The sequence below is a fragment of the Capsella rubella genome, unplaced genomic scaffold, assembly GCF_000375325.1.
Source record: "Capsella rubella cultivar Monte Gargano unplaced genomic scaffold, Caprub1_0 scaffold_4, whole genome shotgun sequence".
Classification (NCBI taxonomy): domain Eukaryota; kingdom Viridiplantae; phylum Streptophyta; class Magnoliopsida; order Brassicales; family Brassicaceae; genus Capsella; species Capsella rubella.
In genome coordinates this window covers 13892553-13903450 of record NW_006238920.1, presented here as the reverse complement: position 1 = coordinate 13903450, position 10898 = coordinate 13892553, and the positions used below count along the sequence as shown (strand labels likewise).

The 10898-nt window shown below is 34.2% G+C and overlaps 1 protein-coding gene, 1 long non-coding RNA gene and 1 other non-coding gene across 4 annotated transcripts in view; 2 read left to right on the top strand and 1 right to left on the bottom strand.

Moving 5' to 3' along the window:
* The first annotated feature begins 4245 nt into the window (after window positions 1–4245).
* On the top strand, window positions 4246–6633 carry LOC17888013 (protein BRI1-5 ENHANCED 1). Of its 2 annotated transcripts, none has more exons than XM_006294400.2 (4): window positions 4246–4487; window positions 4891–5436; window positions 6060–6255; window positions 6371–6633. In XM_006294400.2, exons 1-4 carry the CDS (start codon window positions 4268–4270, stop codon window positions 6507–6509), a joined length of 1101 nt encoding a protein of 366 aa, XP_006294462.1. In that variant the 5' UTR covers window positions 4246–4267; the 3' UTR covers window positions 6510–6633. The 2 variants fall into 2 exon arrangements, with proteins under 2 accessions (XP_006294462.1, XP_006294463.1); XM_006294401.2 differs by having other exon boundaries at window positions 6057–6255.
* A 33-nt stretch (window positions 6634–6666) lies between these two features.
* TRNAK-CUU lies at window positions 6667–6739 on the bottom strand. Its single transcript has one exon. It is a non-coding gene; the product is annotated as a tRNA-Lys (tRNA).
* A 1764-nt stretch (window positions 6740–8503) lies between these two features.
* Window positions 8504–10898, top strand: part of LOC111831192 — a 2940-nt gene continuing 545 nt past the window's right edge. The window contains exons 1-2 of the long non-coding RNA XR_002834420.1: window positions 8504–8697; window positions 8810–8858. This is a non-coding gene — a long non-coding RNA (uncharacterized LOC111831192). The remainder of the gene's footprint in view (window positions 8698–8809; window positions 8859–10898) is intronic.

The window sequence follows — 10898 nt, the reverse complement described above, 5'->3', positions numbered from 1 at the left end:
GTCAAACTACAAGTCAGACTTATGTATCATAGCAATGGAGAGTAGGAAAACAAAAGGGACGAGTCTTTGTTCCTATAGTTGACCTTTCCGCTTAAGATCGCTACTATGCCAATAGGCCCATCTTAAGAGATAAAGCTAACTCCTGTATGCCTGTTTAGATTTCAAATCGGTTCTTGCATGGAATGTTTCTTCTACAAAATGGTAGCATGAGCAAACACGTTTTTAAGAAGAAAAAGAAAGATAATAGCTAGACCATGATTAATATATAGTGGGCTCTTAACCTAAGATTTTGTTAAGAGAGGGCTCTTATCAATTACTGTAGATGAGCCACTAGATAGGTATCCGAGATGCAATGAAATGCTTATGAAGCATGGAATATACTATGAAACTAATTAAGGTGGAATCATAAAAAAGAAACACATGAGTAACGCAGAACCTCTTTTGGGGAATTCGCCAAGAGATTAGAAACAGGGTCTCATATAGAGAGGCAATTCACTACAAACAGAGAGTGAGTGAGTGTGTAAAAAGTAACATATCAAATTACCCTTATGAACTAACTGCAAACACCATAAGCTCATTATAAGAACAGCTTCAATCCTAGTTTAAAGCATCAGTATCAAATCTTTAAAAAAATGATTTACCTCTCTATGGTTAAAAAGATTTTGCCTTTATATTTCTCCAATGTCATGTGTCTGATATATTCTTACTCTGTCTCCGACTAACCAGACATCATACTTGTGTGATTAGATTAACACAGATCAACAGAACCAAAGAAAAAAAAAACACTTTTAGTAAGATGCAGTGCACACAGAATCAAGATTGATATGTTAAATAGTATATTTCCTTTTTAAAAATTTATCTGAACAAACGATGCTTATAAAAAGAAAAATACACACTACTTGGCTCAAGATTTAACAGCATTCATTCTCTCTTCCTTCTTCTTTGAGAGAATTCAAAGTTTTCCATATATTCTCTTTTTCTACGTAACCAAAACAAAGTTCAGCGTTGATGACCTCTGCAGCAACGTTAATTAACATTTAGATTGATCGGAGCGGAGAGCATATCTTTTCGTGATTGATCTCCATCTTCTGTTAATAGTGACTACATCTGCAGTCGATCATGATCGATCACCGAAACGTTCTCACACGGTGGGTTACGTCAACCACGGCTGAACGATGCGAAAGCAGGAGAAAGGATATAACGAAGAGAGAGGGACGTGAAAGCGACGGGGGAGTAGAGAACCAGTCATGATCTTGTGTTTGGTGTTTCCATGGCTCCGACGATTCACCTGAAGATGATGGAAATTCTAAAATATTGTGTTTCGTTGATACAAGCAGGTATTGCTTTCATATTTTCCTTTTCTTTCGTTATATTTTTTTTTTTTTCGTTTTTAGCGATTGCTTTTTACGACTATAAAAGATATTTTATAAATTGTTTTGATTTTAACTAACATTGTTTTTATGATACAAAATATTTCTATTTAGAAAATGACGTTGAAAACTAACAGGATTTAGCATCACTTTTTTAGAGTATGTGATAAGCTTTGATGTCATAATCTCAACATCTTAATACGTATAATAAACTTTGAAATAATTTCACTCAAACTTGGGAGCCTTTTCGGGCCGAAGAATTAGATCTCTCGAATTGAGCGGTGTGGTGGAATGTGGTTTCCTAAAAGTGGAAAGGTTTATGAGTACTATACGTGCGAAGACAAGCTTGACTTGTGTTCGAATGTTTGCATGGACACAGCGGCAACGCACGCTCCCTGGTTACCTGCAACGACGTGACCGATTCTCACCAGTCACCACATCGTATGCATTATGCAATCATCGCATGTGCCAAGTGAAGAGGTACAAAGTAAAAGACGCCTTAACCTCTACAAAAGATGTTAATTACTTCAATGCCGTGTAGATTCAGCTTTTCTTATTCAAGATTTAGACTAATTTTATTACATGAATCTTAAGTTCTACTACTAAATATTCTTCCGATAAAAATAAGGGTAAGAAATACCTTTTGCATGTTAAATTCGCTGATCCCTCTCAGAAATACGTCGAGAGTATAATGACTCGGACTTGGAGTTTCACTTAACCGCAAAACGTGAGCTAAGATACTATCAATAATATTGCTCTTACTTCTACGATGGTATAGCATTTTATACTCTGATTCATATATTTTACTTAAAAGCGCATATTCTAAACTATCATTTAGTATTTGATTTAAAAAATCTAACTGATCATAGAAGTATTGCATAACAATACAAATATTCATAAAATAATATATATTTATTTAAAGTATGCATAAAATTTATGAAACATCATGTCCAACCAAAAAAATAATCTAAAACATCATATATAATAGAGTATTTATTACTTCAAAGGTCAAAATGGAGTATATATTACTTCAATTTTTGTGTGTTATAACAGAAATTTTGAAATTAAAGCATCTTGCTCCTCATGCAAACAACATTAATTAAAGCATCTTGCTCTTTTCAATACATGTCAAAAGCTAAAACAATACTACAGTAGTGTTCATTATGTAAAGTAATCAGTTACGTTTTCTCTATCATTAGGCCGTCAATAATACTTGCATTCATATTCGTCTAAGATTGTTTTATTTCTTATAAATAGCATTTAAGGGAAAAAAATAATATATGGACCATAGAAGCGTGATGTGAATTGTGAACCAAACCCAAAAGAAGAAAATTTATTTATATTAATTTGTCATGCGTCACGCGCATTCACTAATAAAAGTAACAATGTTTCTGTATACATATAAATATAGATAGCTGTAATCAATTTTTGTTTTTGTTTTGGGGGTCTCATAGATAGCTGTAATCGATTGAAAATGAATTAGTACTATACTTGTAAGTTTTTGGAATAGCCCATCTACGATCTAGACGTAGGAACTAGTAGGGATCATCGATCCCCCTAACACTATGTATAGTACTGTTACTGTTGTATTGTCAATTTTTCATAGAAGGTGTTTTACAATTACAAAAGTATAGAAGACATATCGAAACCTCAAATCACCTATCTCAACAGTATTCGCATGCTTATATCAAAGTTAGTAAAGTCACGATATCAGTTAACTCAATGTTAAAAAAAAAAAAAAACCTAAAGGTTAATCCAGATCCTTTGGAGATTGAAGGAAACATTCAAATACTGTTTCGGATAAGTATTTTACGGAGTACAAGAAAGACAGACAAAGTGTTCCCCCTCTAAGTTTCTGTTTTTTTTTTTTTTTTGCTATACAGGCGAAAATACGAAAACTATCAAATCATATAATTGATTAGCTTAGAGTCTTTCTTTGTTTTTTTCTTTTCTTGTCATTTGTTACTTTTGTTTTTTTGTTATGGTTTGTTGGAAGTTGAACTCTTAACTAATCAGAAAATGAGTCTTTGTTTGCTACATTAACCATATGAAATTTCATATTATAATAGCTAGGAAAGCAAATTTGAGACTCGGAGCAAGAACATCTATGGAAACTGGAATTTCCTAGATTAGCAATTTAACTATGATGATAGAAATGTATTAAATAAAGGGCCGATCCGAAAGGTTAAAAGTCAATTAGATAAAGAAAGACAAAAGAAGAAAGAAAGAAAGAAAGAAAGAAAGAGATCGAGTTCGCAACATGAGCAAAGCAACATCCCGTAAAAAACGGTGGCTTTGTGGAGACACACACACAAAAATAAAGATATATAGTTGAGTTGCATGATCATGTGCCACGCCTACGCTTTGCTTTCTATTCCATTCCATCTCATTCACGCGTTTTATTTTATTTTCTTTTTCACTACAATTCATATTAATTAATTGTAATCACAATCCTAATAATATCCCTTAATCTATGCCTAGAACATGCATAAATATTATAGTTAATACATTCGATATCGCACCACTAGAAGCCAAAAAAAAAAACTATAGTAATATATGAAGAAAGAGAGAGAAGCAAGCTAGCTCATTCGTACAAAGAGGATGAAAGGAATGAAGAAATAACGGAATCCAATAACAATGTTTGTAATAAACGGACATAGAATGTGAATTATTTATATGAATGATCTGTAAAATGTAGCATTCGATTATAACGGATATATAAATATAATAAAACAAAACTAGTAATAAAGAGAGAAGAGGGCAAAACGGGGAACATGTCACGCGGATAGGTGTGAGAGGAGTAAATGACGTAGGTTCCGTTATTTAATAAGAACCCCCTTTTTTAGAGAGGTTCCCACACACATCACACCACAAGAGAGAGAGAAAGAGAGAGAGAGATGGGGAGAGATGAAGAAGAAGATGACAACGGAGGAGGAGGAGGACGAGAGAGAACAAAGCTCGACGACGTGGCAGTTCACGAAACGGTCCCGTCTTTGCTGTTGGACGGGACGGGTTTGGTTTGTGTTACGGGAGGTACTGGTTTCGTTGCTTCTTGGCTCATCATGCGTCTCCTTCAACGTGGCTACTCCGTTCGAGCCACTGTTCGCACCAATCCAGGTTCCACTACTTCACTTTGAATCATACATACTTCTTCATTCGTTTTACCAAATGCGAATTCTATTGCTCCTCTTTTATATATATATATTCTTAACCTATTAAAGTTCATAAATATAACATTTTAATTAAAGTTGATTTTTGGATCGACAAATTTAAATTATTATATTTATTTTTGTTTATGGATGTGAGGAATTTATTGTACTTGGCTGGAATGATCTGTCAGTTTGTAGGATCTTGAAGCTCCTCCATATATAGAATAGCTATGTCATGTTCCATGCATCTTCTAAACAAAGTCAACCATATTTTTATTTTTCTATAATCTATAACTATAATATATAACCAACCATACGATATAAATGTAAGTTGATATTTCATAATTTGTTGTGTTATATGCATATTACAGAAGGGAATAAGAAAGATATAAGCTACCTAACCGAACTACCATTCGCATCGGAGAGGCTTCAAATATTCACAGCCGATCTCAACGAACCGGAGAGCTTCAAACCGGCGATCGAAGGATGCAAAGCCGTATTCCACGTGGCTCATCCTATGGACCAGAGCGGCAACGAAACCGAAGAGGCCGTAACGAAACGCACCGTACAAGGTCTCATGGGGATTCTCAAGTCTTGTGCAGACGCTAAAACCGTGATAAGGTTCTTTTACACGTCAAGCGCCGTTACCGTTTTCTACAGCGGTGGAAACGCCGGTGGGGGATCAGGAGAAGTAGACGAGAGCGTTTGGAGCGATGTGGAGGTGTTTAGGAATCAGAAAGAGAAGAGAGTGAGCGGCTCTTACGTTGTATCCAAATTGGCGGCGGAGATGGCGGCGCTTGAGTTTGGCGCCAAGAATGGGCTGGAGGTTGTGACTCTCGTTATCCCTCTTGTCGTCGGTCCTTTCATATCTCCGTCGTTGCCTTCCTCCGTCTTCATCTCTCTCGCCATGCTCTTTGGTACTTATTTCTTTTAACCAAAATTTTTAATTTTAAAAAAAAAAAAAAAAAAATTAATTTTTTCCCTCCATGATTAGTCTAGACTCTAGAGCTAAAAATTTCTAATAATTTTAAAGAAAAATTCAACCACTTTGATTACGTATACGTTATATAATGTAGGTGAAGGTATATTATTAAAATTATAGAAACTAAAACTACAAACGTTTGTTATCAAATAAAGTAAATTCATAGTATATAGCTGGCTAGCTAGAGTAGTTAAATGGTTCACCATGTATCCTGAGAGACCATAGGTCGAATTTTATCATTTCTACTTTATAGTTTAACTGACTGCTTAGATTTTGTAGACTATTCTATATATATATGTATATATATGTGTTGGATATTGTTTTTGCTATTGAAAACGTAACAAATTTTATAATTTTAATCAAAATATGTATTTATTTACGACAATCGAAAGAAATAAATTATAACTACAATACGTAACTCGTAGAACTTGTGTGAGAAAACATGTGTTTGTGTGTGTGTGTTGAAACACGTGTAAACATGTGTTTTCAAAAATAGTGTTTTGAGTAGTAATCACTATTCACTATAAAAATTTACCCGTTTTTTTTGCTTGAAAGAAGGAAATTACAAGGAGAAGTACCTGTTCGATACTTACAATATGGTGCATATAGATGATGTGGCAAGAGCGATGATATATTTATTAGAAAAGCCAATAGCGAAAGGGAGATATATATGTTCGTCGGTGGAGATGAAGATCGATGAGGTGTATGAGTTCTTGTCTACGAAATATCCTCAGTTTCAGTTACCTTTCATCGAGTAAGTAAAACTTTCACAAGTATAACTACTTGAAGACGTACGTGAGCACATATATATGTTATTAATTTCTCCAAAATTTTGATGTACATGTTTTATTTATGTGGGTAAATTAAAGTATGAAGAATTACAAAGTAGAGAAGAGGATGAGTCTCTCAACGAAGAAGCTGAGAAGTGCAGGGTTCGAGTTCAAGTATGGAGCCGATGAAATATTCAGTGGAGCTATAAGGAGCTGCGAAGCTAGAGGCTTTCTTTAAAAATTCTTCTGTGATTTATTTTGTATATGAATTGAAAATATCTTTTTTTTTCTTTTTCCTATTGGCCATTTCCGTTTTGTAACTTGTTGACGGAAAGAAAAAAAAAAGAAATGTTTAAACTCCATATGTACATGTTTGGACTTTTATAAACAATAAACGCCCACCGTGGGGCTCGAACCCACGACCACAAGGTTAAGAGCCTTGCGCTCTACCAACTGAGCTAGACGGGCTTGTTACTATTAGTTACATATGTTAAGGAAAGACCGACCGCTTGTTTTTTAATGGCCCAGCAAATAATTTGGTCCTGGTCCGAGTCCGGATCCGAGTTCTACCCAACATCGCCTCAAAAGTCAAAAGTCAAAACAAAAAGTAACAAAGAAGTCCGAAATTTCTAGTTAGCTCCGATAAGTGCAAAAAAAGAAAGAAAAAACAATTCTTCAGGTTCGTAGCTTCGTCCTCGTTGATGAGTTCTGCATCTGACATTTCTTACTAACATTCGTCTCATAAATCCTTTTGAATCATTCCCTAGATTCCTCGTTCGAATTCAATTTCCCATTAGCAACAAACCGATCGAGAAACCGGAATGATTAGAATTTTGTTGGGTCTCAAGTTACTTTTGTGTTTGGTACTCTGATTGCTGAAGAAGTGATAATGGTGTGTGGTAATTGATGCAGTTGGCAATGCTTTTGTGGAGCTACTTCACTGTTGTGTTTACTGATCCTGGTGTTGTGCACATAAGAGCAATGGTGTTGTGCTTGTGCACATAAGAAAGATGTCTTCTTTACTGTAACGATACCCTTAGAGATGACATAGACACAGGGAGAAAGGAAGACCATGAAATGACTTTGGAGGAGTAAAACCTACTTACTCTTAACTTAAAAGACTCGCTTCCGGCTTACACGGTGTCGTAACTTCCCACTGATAGAAGAAAATGCAGAGACTTAACTTTAGGGGCTACTTTGTAATAACTTTCTTAATGAATATGATTATGGTTATAAACTAGGTTTTACCCCGTGGTAAACCACGGGTCCATTTATTTATTTTGTTAAGTTGTTAATTTTTTGTTTTGGAATTTATAGCTTATTTCCTATGTCCTATTCTTGACCACTCCATTGCCTATCATTTTTCAATACTCGTTAGCACATCATTACTTACTTGTTCTGATTTGGTTTTTTCTAAATGGATAGTTCTACTTCCTTTCAAGATTCCAAAGTTAGCAAAGAAGTTACCATGGTGTACTTTGACGATGATATGCCTAAGAAGTTTGTTTACAATTGTAAAACAAAAAAATGGACAATGTTTTATCAACCCAATGCCAATGGGTTCGTCTTGTATTAATTTTCTTCTATTTTTTGTATATTTATTTTCATATGTTGCAGAGTATTACATTTATACACGTTTGATGTTATATATATATATATATATATATATATGTATTTGTGGTTTTTCTTTTTTCACAGGCCTTCAAGGTGGAGCCTAATTGACATAAGAAGTTATCTTAGGCCACTGCATCTTATCTCATCACCACCTCCAAGAGGGCAACTTGGTTTGGAAATAAAGACTTTGTTCAAGTTTCTTAAGATAAGGGAGGTGGAGAAGAATTCTTTGAATAACTGTGGAGCTATGAATCTGTGTGACAAAATTTCAAAATAGTTTATTTTTTAATTTATGTATTGTATTTGTTCTTAATTAGATTCAACTTCAATAAACACTCTTTTCATCTTATTATTATATTCGTATATTTTGTAAATGTTTAAATTAAATATATAGATATATCCATATTTTACAATGAAGTTTATAGTAGAATTTACTCTAAATTATTAGAAAACTTTATCACTGAAAGATACCAAACAGAATTTTGTTGTGGGTTTATTTGATAAAAAAAAAGTTAAGTTGTCAATTGTTAAGTTCAGGAAACTATGTATTGCATTTGGTTATTTATCATCTTTTAGAAACAGATCTGGGTATAGTCGTGACTCAGTTTTGACCTCATCTCTACTCTTACTCTTCCTTTGTTGAACCTCAATATATTTTCTTACTATTCCCTTTAATTTTATTCTATTTTCCAATCTTCGCTATACTTGATTTTTCCTAGAATTACTGTTCAAAAGCTTGCACTTGATTTGAATATTGTTCTTAACCTCAATTGATTGAATCTGTTCATCTTCCTTCCGTTCCCAGTAATAAGGTTGGTTTATTTTTGTACTCATCACAGACTCGTAACATTCAGCAATCATAGCTCTCATAATTTTATCTTTCCAGTCGTGTAACAATTTTTTGGTACCCCAATTTGTTTACAGAAATGTAGTGAGGAAGATATATAACAGTCAAAATTCATTTCGGTGTAAGGTTTGTTCTGTAACCTTTTTTTTATATCAATTCTTTTGTTTCAAAAGTGATTTTGTTTGTGAGAACTTGTTTTTCCTTTTATTTTTGGACACCTTTGATTGATTTAATTTGCTGTGGATGTTGCTTTAGGCATAATCAGATGTTTGGTTATTAAATGAAACAATAACAACTATGATGAATTGTTACTGCAATAATGATTATCGTAATTGTATTTTCTTAGTTTGTTTTCTATTTTTAAGTTTCACGTTACATTTATGTAGTATGATCATGAAAATGTTTCAGATTTAGTTGAATTACCAATATCAAGTCCATAGCATAAAACATAAACGACATTGCTAAATAAAATAAAAAAATCAACTGAAACAAACATGAATAAGTTAATTAAATCTTAATAATAAGCATGTCTGTTATATAGAATGGATCCTGTAAACGAAGGGATTCAAATTTATGTTTCTATTAGAACACAAATAGTGAAGTCTGGTTTGGCAAACAACAGATGGAAAAACCAACAAAGTAAAAGCAAAGCTGCTGTAAATTTCTTCTCCGGGCCATCATAAAGTGATATCGCCACCTATATGTGTTTGAAGTAATTAATTAGTATAGCATGAAAACATTTAGCAGGATTATTAGTTGTCTGAACTCTGTTGCAGATTAGCCCATACGTACCTTTTTGTATTACTACAAATTCTGGAAAACCTCTTTGAAAACGACGTTAGTTGTTTGCGTTCCTATCTTTCCTTCTTTGTTGACAATCAATATTTTCAGACCTTTTCTTGAAGTAACTCGAGACAATGCAACATACAGTTGACCATGAGAGAAAACTGGTTTTGGTAAATACAAACCTACATGCTCTAGAGATTGTCCTTGGCTTTTGTTAATTGTCATAGCAAATGCAACTGATAGCGGGAATTGTCTTCTACGCATTTTGAAAGGGAGTTTGGTGTCGGTCGGTGTCAGAACTATCTGGGGAATCAAGACTATATCACCTACTCGATCTCCAGTTATTACTTTTGCTTCTACAACATGATTAGCCATCTGTGTAATCTGAAGTCTAGTACCGTTGCATAAGCCACCCTTAGGATCAATATTTCTAAGCAACATAACGGGAGCCCCAATTTTCAAACGTAAATTGTGGTGTGGCAAACCTGATAGCTTGATACTGTTTAGAAAATCTTGAGTAATGACTGGATTTTTGAGCGAGTCAACATCTGACGGGTCAATACTGTCAGCACTTAGGTAAATCCTTTCTTCACCTGTAAGAAGTGAAGGGTTAGTGTGAAGTTGTAAAAAGCACCTAACTGAAACATAATAACTAAAAATAGTGTCGTAATGTAATAAATATAAGGTTTGAAAAACATACTGTCCAAATTCTCTAGCATAAACTGATTTATTATGTTGACGTCATCATTGGTTGGTGCCAAGATTGCTCTTTTCTGGAAAAATGCAGCTGAACTGTTTTCTTTTAAAAATGCTGAATCACCATATATTTCTCTTGTAATAGCTTCAATAGGATTATCTGCTTCTCTAATCAAAAACTCCTCTGGTATATCAATGATAGCTTCACCGTCATTAGGTTCTGAAATTCTACCATCACCCACAGCCAACAACCAATCTGAAAATTGCTGTATCTCCTTTGCTTCTTCAACACTGATGTTTTTTTGTAGCAAGCGCATATTCTTAGTCAACTTAAGAACTGTACAGTGATCCCAGAGGTAAGAAGCATTTAGAGATGATAAGACTATTTCAGCTCGACCTGCACCATTTATTACTGGAAGTATTTGTCTGAAATCACCACCGAAAACAACCACTTTACCTGCAAAAACCTTGTTCTTGACGTTACCCATTATGTCAGAGAAGCTTCTATCTAATGACTCAAAACAGTACTTGCTCATCATTGGTGCTTCGTCCCAGATAATAAGAGATGCTTCTTTAATCAAGTTAGCAAGATCAGAATTAGGTTTTATCCTGCACAGCGAATAGTCGTCCACTATCAGAGGTATAGCAAACCTAGAATGAGCAGTCCGTCCACCTTCTAACAAC